Here is a 12859-nt window from a genome sequence, read left to right on the forward strand (position 1 = left end):
GATAGCTGTTTGTCCTCTCTTTCTGTGTATACGTTTCCCCCAAGTTGCCCCACTATATTGCTGCAAATTGCTAAAATTTCTTCCTACTTATACCCGTATTATATATCCCTTATCACAGAAACCGTTAACTCCAGACTGTGCATATAATTACACTATAGTTATTTTGCCGTCAAGTTTTCCCCGGTTCTTTATCTGCTTAGTTGTCTGAAATATTTTTTTGTGCTTGTATTTTCTCTTGTAGGCAACAGACCCTCAGGTAGTTACTAATATAATTTAGCTTCTCTGGTGCAAACCTTGGTGCCATTAATGAAAATGCTGTTCTGTATGCATAGAGATGACATAATATTTGACATAAATTGCTACAGATTGTTTTAGAGAAGGCCAGGCCTAGGATCAACAGCTTTCTTCTATAAAGCTCTCTGGCAAATAATGGATCAAACCTTAGCTGTTGGCTCTGGGTTTCCAAACAGTGATTTCCAAACCTGGTTCATCAGCAAAATCACCTGGGGAGTTTTTTTTTTGCTTTCCTTTTAAAGTACAGATACCCAATATTCATTAGCAGGCCTGGAGTACTGGCCGCTAAACCCTCCCTGCTCTCCCCTGCCCCCCACCCCCTTTTTGTTTGTGCTACCAGGTGAGTGAGTGAGCAACCAGTTTCAGAACTGCTCTTTTGCCCTGTGGAATCCAGTCATTATTGTTGTATATGGAACATATGTTCTTCTTGTTGATTAGCTCTGAAAGCACATTTTTATAATCCTTTTTAGCAGAATGTTAAAGTATACCACTAAATACAGTTGTGTATGAACAGCTAACTGTCTGGTCACTGTGTAATTTACTCCATTATATTCCGTTTTTAATAGGCTCATTGTGGGTTTGAAGAATCTTTCATATTCAGAGATTTGACATTATTTTTTATTTGTTGAAATTGTAATTTTTCTCACATAATAAGATGGTCATATGATACTGTTTTATTAAGCTGTGGTGGACCTGTGCCCATCATGGCAATACAGAAGGATTCAACTTGCTGATACCATAAATGAAAGAAATGGCTATGTAACTTAAAACTGCTGTTACTAAACTAGAGGCCAAAAAAAATGAGTGGACAGATCTTATTTCTATATAAAATTCATGTCCTGTTTGAACATCTAATGTTTTAATGTCTCAGCCTGATACCAGTGTTTGACATACAGGAGGTAATATGTAAATATTTATTGAAATATTTAATCAGAATGTCACTACTACTTCAGAATAAGCTAAAATACGTTTTAATACCAAAATCCTGTATACTTATAATTTTTAGAATTTCCACATGCTTATTTACAAGAAATATGCTGTGAAACAGACAAACACAGAAATCTGGACACTGAGCTTTTTGGTTTTTTTCTTTATATAGTAAAGCAGTAATGTTTGTGGTATGAAATAACGGAAATCTGACATTTGTGATTAAAAAGTCAGTAATAAAAGATTATGGGATAGTCTAGATTTATATCTTGCTAATGCATATCTTCACACGTGCATTGCATTTGAATGGCAAAAGTTTTTGTAGCAATTTACAACTAAGAGAATGGATGTGAAAAAGAGAAGCCTTGCCTTAGAGAATATCAGGCTATTTCAGAATGCAGAATTACATTAAGTTCAGTTTGACAAGAAAAATTGCTATGAAGTTAGCACAGGGAAATTGGAAAGGGCATAGATAGAAAAGACAAGAAGAGTTCAGAAAAGATGGTGTGTGGTTAGGAAGAATGGTCAACTCGAATGAGAATTATTGATTTCTTCTCTTTTTCTCTTTAGAAAGGGAAGGAGGTGTTGATGCATATATGGTCAAAGGATGATTGGAAAGGTTAATGTAGAAGAATATTCTGATATTGTCTCTCCCAGAAGTTTAAAATTATTTTCCCAAGGAATTAGTGACAGCAAAGGTTTGGAAGGGGAGGATATGTGGTTGGTTAGATAGAAGGTAAGTGTGTCTTAAGAGAGAAGAGCTACGACTGAGGAGGAAATAGTTTAAGCATCAAAACCATTAGGTATGTAACTTGAAGTGTTGGTAAATACAGAAATGAGTTAAATGTAATAGCAGAATTTCAGATAATTGTTCATGAGATAAAAGTGGAGAATATGGTAGCTTGAATTCGGCTACATTAGCCAGAGGAAGTAAAAATCATAACTGGATAAGAGAGGCAGAAGTATATTCTTATAAATTTGAGTAAATAATGCTGAATGAGACGTTACTGATTTGGGAAGGTTGATGTTGTGAAATGTTTGGTCAGCTGTGCTGGAGAAGTCAGATCACAGAAGGATCCAGGCCAACACCCTTGCTCACCCGGCTGGTCGCGTGTCTGTGTGATCAGTAATTCTTAAAAGTATATATACAAACTTCCTTCACATGTAACTGATTTTGAGGAGATTCTTTTTTTCTTACCCAACAGGGATATAGCTAGTGCAATAAAAGAACTTCTTGATACAGTGAATAATGTCTTCAAGAAATACCAATACCAGAACCGCAGGGTAAGTTTAGTAGAAGCCTTAGAAGCTGCACCCTAGATGTTGTGTTGGTTTGTACCTAGTTGTTTTATCGAGTTAAATACTCAGACGGTTTGATTATTGGAAATAGTTTTGTATCATTTACCACTGGGTTTGTCCTTGAATTTAAATATGCTGTTACATGTGTTTAAGTAAATACTCCTAAAAGTGCTTATCTGTAATGTAAAGTCCATCCCATATTCGGTGTAATCTGTTGTTAACTTTGGCTTTTGTGTGTTTTCTCTTATTTAGTATTTTTTTCTTATTATTTTTGATGGCTTTAGGCACTTGAACACCAAAAGAAAGAATTTGTAAAGTATTCCAAAAGTTTCAGTGATACTCTGAAAACCTATTTTAAAGATGGCAAGTAAGTACTGTCATTTATCATCCTTTTCTTTTAATATTAAATAAATTATGTGGTTTTATATGATACTAAAACCGTATATATTAAACCCTTTTACTATATTGTTAATACTCAAACCAACTAGTAACTAAGGTGGACTATTAAAAATAGAAAGTGAATGGTTGATGATTCGGCCATAACTCTAGTGTGGAGCAGGAGTTGGCAGACTTTTTCTGAAAAGGGCCAGATGGCAAATATTTTGACTTGATGGGCTTGTTGCAGCTACCCATTCCACCTCTGCTATTGTAGTGCAAAAGCAGCCGTAGACAGTATAGAAACAAGTGGGTATTATGGCCACGTTCTAATAAAACTTTATTTATAGACACTGAAATTGGAATTTTTGTATAATTTTCACGTGTCACATAATATCATCCTTTAGTTTTTTTTTTTTGTTTTTACCATTTAAAAATGTAAAAGTACTCTTAGCTTGCAGGCCATACAGAAACACATAGTGAGTGAGATTTGGCTTACTGGCCTACTTTACCAACCCCTGAGGCAGCGGTTCTGAAACTTGAGTAGCATCGGTATTACCTGGAGGGCTTGCTTTTGCGTCCCACCCCCGGAGTGTCTGATTCTGTAGGTCTAGATTGGGCCCAAGAATTTACATTTCTAAGAAGTTTCCAGATGATACTGATGCTGCAGGTTTGTTGAGAATTGTTGCACTAAAGTTAGAGCAGTGGTTCTCAGTCCTATTTACACGTTAGAATCACTTGGGTTCAGTTTTGAAAAATCCAGGTGCCTTGGCCCCACCTTCAGAGATTTTGATTCAGTTGGCTTGGAGTGGGTCTGGGGTTTAGGTGTTTGTAAAAGTGCTCCAGGTGATTTTAAAGTGCTACAAAGGTTCTGATCCATTGTCCTGGAAGGAGGGAGGCTGTCACAGTGTCATTGTGTAGGACAGGGAGTGTATTAAAAAGGTATTGGACATTATTTTCAAATTTACATACAACTGACTATAGAACGCTCCAGAAAACTAATAAATTTCATATGTGTTTTTACATGTATACACACGTACATATAATGTATAAGCTGTTGCAGAGGTCATGCCTTCTGCAGCATCATGCCTTATAGAGTTCATTGGACCTCAAGTAGAATGCTAGGAATTTTATGGACAAGGCCATTTTCTAACAGTGCTTGAAGTCAGAAAAATAATCTAAGTAGTGATTATTTCAGCTACAATTGACAGGGACCGCTAACATCCTTTCCTACCATTGAAGTTTTAAGATCCCTATATGCATGCCAAACTATTACAGTATCACTGTGATAATATTAAAAATAATAAAAGAATACATTAGAATCGTCTATGGGTTTTCAGAATTATTTTTAACAGTTCAAACAGGTAGAAATATTTACATTTATATTATCAATTAAAGATATTGAGCTCAATTTTATTAATGGCTTGTGTTGCTGTTCCATACTACTATTCTGGTTGTCTAGGGGAAATGTTCCTTGATGACTTAGTTTAATAAGCCAGCAGGTGTGTTCTGAAAATAAACTTAACATCTGTTTTTGCTTGGTCTCCGCTGCTAAGCCCAAATAATGAAAACACAGTAAAAGAATGATTTACATGATGGGATCATTATTTCTGATTCTAATTAAGAACTGTCATGGAATAAGCAGATTGAAAGGTAGAAATTCATTTAGAGCCTAATTTTCATCCGAAATTATTTACTCTCAATCCTGTTTGCACATTAGAATCACTGGGTTCAATTTTTAAAAACCCTGGTGCCTTGGCCCCACAGTTGCTTTTATCCAGTTTTTTAACATGGATTATTCAGGTTCACCTCTACAACATTTTCTCCATTCAGCAGCTTGTTTAAATTATGATTATTTGTATATGAATAATGTGCCACGTATTTGTACCTATTTCTCAAAACTGAAAATTATTAATAAAGCCTGATCTTTGAGCCATCTTTCAAAAAGGGGATGAATTTGTATTGATTCAACTAATTCTTCCTGGTCCGTCTTTTTTGAGAAAAGTCCAGGATGAAGATATAAGCTTTAGCTCTGCTACTAAGGAATTGATGAGGCCACACAGTGGGCCTAGGGCATCCCTCTGTGCTCCAGTCACATGAAGGTGGCTGGTAGGAGAAGGTGGTGCAGCACAAAGTAATTTTTAAGAACTTATTTTTATATATTGTCAGCTCCCAAATATTGAAACTACATGATTATTTTATTTTAAAAGTAGATCAGTTCTAAAAGTAGTTTAGAATTCTCAGATTTTTTTTTGAAAGACAGTATGAGAGATTGAGATGAATCAGATTCACTGTAATCAGCTTTTTCTTAAGTATCATGCCCATTAATGTACATATTTTGAGACTGAGTATGATACTTGAGCAGTTTTATTTTGGTGACTTCTCTGAAACCACAGCTGGAGGATACACTGGAATCCTCTTCTTTGGCCAGTTATTTGTTCGACCTATAGATGAACTCTAGTTGTTGAGGCGCCACCTGTCATTACCAGCCCACCAACACCTTATTGCCAGCCAGAACCACTAGGGGGCAGTAATTCCTAGATAATTTCAAATGATGCAGGACCATTAAATTCCAAGCTGGAATAAGTTATGACACTCAGTTCTAACTTACCTTTTCTCCTAAATTGATGTTATTGCTGTTAGTAGATGACATTAAGTATAAATATTTTTAAAGGATGAATTTTTTGGATAAAATTAATGCTTGTTCTTTTTTTGTTTAAAACAGGGCAATAAATGTGTTCATAAGTGCCAACCGACTAATTCATCAAACCAACTTGATACTTCAGACCTTCAAAACTGTGGCGTGAAAGTTGTATATGTTAAGAGATGTACTCTCAGTGGCAGTATTGAACTGCCTTATCTGTAAATTTTAAAGTTTGACTGTATAAATTATGAGTCCCTCCTGAAGGGATCTAATCCAGGATGTTGAATGGGATTATTGCCATCTTACACCATATTTTTGTAAAATGTAGCTTAATCATAATCTCACACTGAAGATTTTGCATCACTTTTGCTATTATCATTCTTTTAAGAATTATAAGCCAAAAGAATTTACGCCTTAATGTGTCATTATATAACATTCCTTAAAAGAATTGTAAATATTGGTGTTTGTTTCTGACATTTTAACTTGAAAGCGATATGCTGCAAGATAATGTATTTAACAATATTTGGTGGCAAATATTCAATAAATAGTTTACATCTGTTAAACATTTCTTTACTTGAAAAAATGCATATATATATGTGAATATATATATATGATCAGAAGACCAAGACAACTTGGTGTAATGTCTGAAGAACTTCTAATGGGAGCTTATTAGCAGTTATCAGATAATAAAGCAACAAGAATTCCTATTTTTTTGTCCTTAATCACTCTGGGCAAAAAGTGATCAATGGAAATATTTTTGTTAATTGTTATATATGAGGTACTGAATATTTTTCCAGCCTGTTTTAAGAGACTTACGAGAAAGAAATGGCAATTTATAGTATCTTCAAACTATAATGCCACTTTTTGAACTCTATGACAATGTAAAATTAAGTCTTTCTGGTATGCTGGGCCCTAATAAGCTTTGCACCCTTTTTTCAAAAATAGCCACAACTATAATAAGAATTTGAAGCTATACCAATGCTAGTTGGTTTGAAATTGTCATGAGTGTTAATAGTGTTATATACACTCTTTAAATATGTACAGTTTTGTTTCACCATAGAGAAGTTTTAAGGAAATTATGTACTAAGTATTCCTGTTAAGTGATTTCATTTTTCAATTATGATAAAATAAAGGAAAAAAATCAGAATTTGTTTATCTTTTATAAAGATTTTAAATGTTAAACTAAATTTCTGTTGGCAATATAAATTTTTTTGCTATAGTGCAATTTAGTTATTTTTTTAAACTTTTTTCTCCATTTTTAAAAATAGATTTTTAAAGAATTACTATCATTGGCAACATAAAAGGAAATCATCCTAGTAGATGTAAATAGGAAATATGTGGAAAGAAGCAAAAAATCAATAGACAATTGGATGAAATCTCACAATTTATGGACATTTTTCTGAGTTGATTTTTTTTTTTCTTCGAAGACACATAGCTGGTAAAAGAAATAGAATTGGTGATCTCAATAATATTCACTTTTGGCATAAACTATCATTCACTCTTGAAAGTAGGTGGATGGTTATTTGCAAAATAGACTTGTGAATATATGAAAAAAATATATACTGTTTTGTCTTTTTTTGAGCAGCAGACTTTTCAAACATAAACTGATAACTATCTTCCCTCCTATTGTCTTTACCTCCTTCACAGAACTGATCAGTTACCAGCCATGCCCCAACTCATCTGTTTTTAAAAGCCGCCTATCTTTTCATTTTACTATCCCATATCTCTGGCTTCTCTTTTCAGGAAATTTACCTCCAGCAAAGAGGTTTATTCTCAGGATAATTCAATTTCTTACAAAATCCTAGTGGGGCTGAGTTTGGATCAGTGAGGAAAGGGCCAACAAGGGCCCCAGTCAGATACATCTCCAGAGAACAGTAAGGTGGCTCCCAAAGAAAGGAAGAGATGGCGATACTTGTTGAGCATTCTCTGGGTCAAGCACTATTCTAGATAGATAATAATTTAATTCTCTTAACAGTCCTATGATTTAGCTATCTGCCTTGCAATTGAGGAAACTGGCTAAGAGAGCTTAGGTTACAAAGCTGGTAACTGCTGGAGGCGGGATTTGAATTCAGCATTTGTCTCTAGACTCCATGCTCTGTCCACTGAACTGGACTTCATCCACTGCTGAAAATGCACGTTGTTTAGAAGACTAATTCTCTAACACCAAGCTGACAAGGCTCTCCCTGGTCCACAAGGGGAATGAGAAAGACGAGGACAATGTGTGATAAGTTGTTTTCATAAGTCTAAATTTATTCATCTTAAAGGACCATTCTTTTACTTAGAGATCATTGCTATGTTTTGGATGTTTAAAATGCCCCCTCCTCACACTTGTTTTTAAACAGAATTGTATAACAGTAGATGGTAGTTTTGTTTTTTTAATGCTTTTGTTTTAATAACCTTGTTAGGCAAAACATGAGGTTGGCAACCCAATATCAGTCCCTCCTAATTGTTTAACTTTTTATATGGAAACTATTTCAAATTTACCAAAAATTGGCCAAGAGTAAGAATAGTACGAAGAACATCAGTACATCTTTTACCCAGATTCACCTATTGTTAAGGTTTTACCATTTTTGTTTTATCATTTGGTTGTTCATTTGTCCTCCCTCAAGTCTCTTTTACCCTGGGTCATTTCCATGGCCGCCTTTGTCTTTCATGGCATTGGCGTGACGTGTGTTTGAAGAATACAGTCTTCTGTCTCCTGTCCCCTCCCTTTTTAATAGAATGTTCCTCATTTTGAATTTCCTCATGATTAGATTCAGGTTACGCATTCTTGGCCAGAATACTACTGGTGATACTGTGTCACCAGGGTATCACATCTGGAGGCACAGTGTCCATCTTGCTCCTCATTGGTGGTGTTGATTTTGGTCACCTGGTCAAGGTATTGTTCACTTTCTCCAATGCATAGTTACTATTTTTTACCTTGCATCTGATAAGCAATCTGTGGGAGACTCTTAAATCCGTGCTAAATCAGCATTTTCCCCCAGCATTTAGTATCCACTGACGATTCTTGCTTATTCAGTCTTTACTTGGATAGTTGCAAAAGGGTGATTTTCCAACTCCAGCGTTCCTTCTTCATGTATCAGTTGGCGCTCAGCATTTCACTGTAAGCAGGAACTCGCCTTTCCCATCCGCCCATTCCTCCATCCATATCTATTTGCATGAATTTTTATGTTTACTATTGTTTTGACCTCCTGGTTTTCTATTTTTTCAATGGTTTATTATTCATTACTTACTTTATGCTTAAATTATCTTAGATTTGGCCTGCAGGAGCTCCTTCAGTATGGCTCCTATGTCCTTGTGGTATCCCTTATCATTTTTTTTTTTTTTTGCAATTATCCTAAATAAAAGATATTCTGTGATCTGGAATCAGCAATTTCTCCAAGGAACCTTGGGGAATGATATTAGATACATAGATCTGGCTGCTGGGTGTGCTCATCACTACTGGGTGTCTGCTTCTGGGCCTGTTCAGCAGGCAGAACTAGGAAGTGTGCGTGTACATGCATACACACAAATGTGCATGTACACATACATTTACATATGCTCATATACACATTATGTTTGATTTCAGACATCATGAGTTCACACTACTACCTCAAATTCCAATCCATCCTCATAGGATTCTTTCTTGCCTTCCCCACTCTGTTTCTTTGTCCTTTTAGAATCCTGGGTCCCCAAAAAGTCAGTCAGTTTATTCACTTGTTCAATCCTATAAAACATCTAGAATAGTTTCAGAATTGCTTTTGTGCATATCACTGTAAAACACGTAAGACTGCAAGATGGTTTCCAGTTCCTTCACTGTCAGTCTCCTGCCCAAAACTGAGGATGTATATTTACATTGTATTCATAAATTACTTGGGTTAATTTTTTGCCTCCTTCACTGTGATTATTTATTTGAAATAAATTGAGTTCATTACGTAGAACATTACATGCTTCTAAAAGTCAGAACTATACCAAAAGGTGTACTGAGTGTGTCACTCATATCCCTCTGCCCCGTTCCTCAACCCTCCTCCTAGTTATCCAACTTCATTGTTTTTTTGTTTTTTTCTCCCTGTGTTTGTTTATAAAGAAAAATAATAAATGTGTTTTCTTATTGCCCCTTCTTTCTTACACAAAAAGTAGCATACATGTAGGGAGACCAGACCCCGCAATTTGCCTAAGACTGAGAAGGTTCTTGGGACACAGACTTTGTAGTGCTAAAGACATGATCTTTTTTTAAAAAATTTTATTGATGTGTAATTTACATACCATAAAATTCATATGTATGTCTTTAAAAAAAATTTCATTGAGGTATAATTTAATGCACAAAATTCACTCATTTTAAGAGTTGTACAACCTGACCACAATCCAGTTTTAGAACATTTTCATCATTCCCATAAAATCCCTCATGCCTGAGTACAGTTAATCCTTGTTCCCACCCCAGCCTGTCTCCACTTCAGTTCCAGGCAGCCACTAGCTACTTTCTGTCTCTAGATTTTCCTCCTCTGTACATTTCTTATAAATAGAATGATGCAATGTTATCTTTTGAGTCTGGCTTCTTTTACTTAGTATAATGTTTTTGAGGTCCATCCATGTCATTGCATATAAGAGCATTGTATCAGTATTCTTATTGTTGAATAGTATTCCATTATAGAGCTTCCCATATTTTATTTATCTGTTTAATAGTTGATGGACATTTTGGTTGCTGCCTTTTTGATTATGATGCATAATGCTGCTATGAACATTCACCAGCAAGTCTTCTTGTGGACATAGGTTTTCGTTTCTTTTGGGTAGATACCTAAGAGTGGAATTGTTGAGTTGTATGATAGATTTATGTTTAAATTTTTAAGAAATGTCATACTGTTTTCCAAGTGGCTGAACCATTTTACATTCTCACCAGCAAAGTATGAGAGTTTCAGTTTCTACATGTCCTCACCAACATTTGTTAATGAGTCTTTTTTTTTTTTTAATTTTTTGTTTATTGCAGTAACATTGGTTTATAACATTGTAAAAGTTTCAGGTGTACATCATTGTACTTCTATTTCTGCATAGATTACATCATGTTCACCACCAAAATACTAATTACAACCCATCACCACACACATGTACCAAATTATCCCTTTCACCCTCCTCCCTCCCCCCTTCCCCTCTGGTAACCACCAATCCAATCTCTGTCCCTATGTGTTTGTTTATTGTTGTTATTAGCTACTACTTAATGAAGGAAATCATACGGTATTTGACCTTCTCCCTCTGACTTATTTCACTTTGCATTATACCCTCAATGTCCATCCATGTTGTCACAAATGGCTGGATTTCATCGTTTCTTATGGCTGAGTAGTATTCCATTGTGTATATATACCACAGCTTCTTTATCCATTCGTCCCTTGATGGGCACTTAGGTTGCTTCCAAGTCTTGGCTATTGTGAATAACGCTGCAATGAACACAGGGGTGCATGTACCTTTGCAAATTGGTGTTTTCAAGCTCTTTGGATAAATACCCAACAGTGGAATAGCTGGATCATATGGTAGTTCTATCCTTGATTTTTTGAGGAATCTCCATACTGTTTTCCATAGTGGCTGCACCAGTTTGCGCTCCCACCAGCAGTGTATGAGAGTTCCCTTCTCTCCACATCCTCTCCAACACATGTTGTTTCCTGTCTTGTTAATTATAGCCATTCTGACGGGCGTGAGGTGATATCTCATTGTAGTTTTGATTTGCATTTCCCTGATAGTGATTTTGAACATCTTTTCATGTGTCTGTTGGCCATCTGTATATCTTCTTTGGAGAAACGTCTGTTCAGGTCTTTTGCCCATTTTTTAATTGGGTTGGTAGTTTTTTTGTTGTTGAGATGCATGAGTTCTTTATATATTTTGGAGATTAAGCCCTTATCAGATGTATGGTTTGCAAATATCTTCTCCCAATTGTTAGGTTGTCTTTTCGTTTTGTTGATGGTTTCCTTTGCTGTGCAGAAGCTTTTTAGTTTGATGTAGTCCCATTTGTTTATTTTTTCTATTGTTTCTCTTGCCCGGTCAGATGTGGTGTTTGAACATCTTTGAAAAGATGTTGCTAAGACCGATGTCGAAGAGCATACTGCCTATGTTTTCTTCTAGAAGTTTCATAGTTTCAGGTCTTACATTCAAGTCTTTAATCCATTTGGAGTTAATTTTTGTGTATGGTGTAAGGTAAGGGTCTACTTTCATTTTTTTGCATGTGGCTATCCAGTTTTCCCAACACCATTTGTTGAAGAGACTTTCTTTTCCCCATTGTATGTTCTTGGCTTTTTTGTCAAAGATTAGCTGTCCATAGACGTGTGGGTTTATTTCTGGGCTTTCGATGTGAATGAGTCTTTTTCATTATAAACATTCTTGTAGCTACAAAGTGGTATCTCATAGTTCAAATATGCATTTCCCTAATGCGGAAGTGGAGCATCTTTTCATGTGCTTGTTAGCTATTTCACATACATGCTTTTATGGATTTTGCTTTTCTCACTTGTCTCTAGAAATCACTCCATGTTCATTCATAGAGATCTTTCTCCTTCTTTTCTTTTTTTGTATCAACCTAGCATTTCATGGTGTGTAGGTACCACAGTTTATCCGATCAATCTGCTATGCTTGGGCATTTAGGTAGTTTCAATATTTTGCAAAATTACAAGTAATGTTACAACGAATGATTTTGCATATGTATTTCTGTTTTGTTTGAGGTATACCTACAGATTCCTAGTAGTGGGGTTACTGAATCGAAGGACATATGCATATGTAGTTTTATTAGATAGTGCCAAATTCCTTTCCATAAAGATTTTGGCTTTTCACATTCCACCAGGAATGTATGACGCTATATGTTTCCCCAAAGCTTTATTAACAATATGTTGTCAAGCCTTTGAATTTTTGCCAATCTGATGGGTATCTCATTGGGGCTTTAATTTGCATTTCTCCCACTATGAGGGCAGTTAAACATCTTTCATGTTTAAGGACCATTTTTATATCTTTTTTGTGATTTTGAATTTGCTTATTTTTTTTTATCATGCAAATTTTTTTTATTTTTATGTAGACAAATTTATCAATTCCTCTGTGAAACCACCTGGGGTTGGTACTTTTTTGTGGAGTAATTCCTTGATAACTTTATTTCTTCTATGCAAATTAGTTTTTCAAGTCTGCTATTTCTTTAAGAGTCAGTTTGTTAAACTGTATTTTTCTAAGAAAGTATCCATTTTCTCTAGGTTTTCAGATGTATTTCCATTTCCAAGTGAGTGAAATAATCTCTTATGTTTTAAAAACATTTCTCTGTATTAATAGCTATTTCTCTATAGTATTCTGTATATTTATTTTGCACTTTCTCTCTACCCT

The 12859-nt window shown here is 35.2% G+C and overlaps 1 protein-coding gene across 6 annotated transcripts in view; it reads left to right on the plus strand.

Moving 5' to 3' along the window:
- The window catches only part of PDCD10 (programmed cell death 10), a 41663-nt gene extending 35561 nt beyond the window's left edge, over positions 1-6102 (plus strand). For all 6 annotated transcript variants that reach the window (XM_058556406.1, XM_058556404.1, XM_058556410.1 and 3 more), the window contains exons 6-8: positions 2427-2505; positions 2805-2887; positions 5621-6102. In XM_058556406.1, the coding sequence (XP_058412389.1) occupies positions 2427-2505; positions 2805-2887; positions 5621-5702 (244 nt within the window). In that variant the 3' untranslated portion in view covers positions 5703-6102. The remainder of the gene's footprint in view (positions 1-2426; positions 2506-2804; positions 2888-5620) is intronic.
- Positions 6103-12859: the final 6757 nt, after the last annotated feature.

Source organism: Diceros bicornis, chromosome 15, assembly GCF_020826845.1.
Source record: "Diceros bicornis minor isolate mBicDic1 chromosome 15, mDicBic1.mat.cur, whole genome shotgun sequence".
Taxonomy (NCBI): domain Eukaryota; kingdom Metazoa; phylum Chordata; class Mammalia; order Perissodactyla; family Rhinocerotidae; genus Diceros; species Diceros bicornis.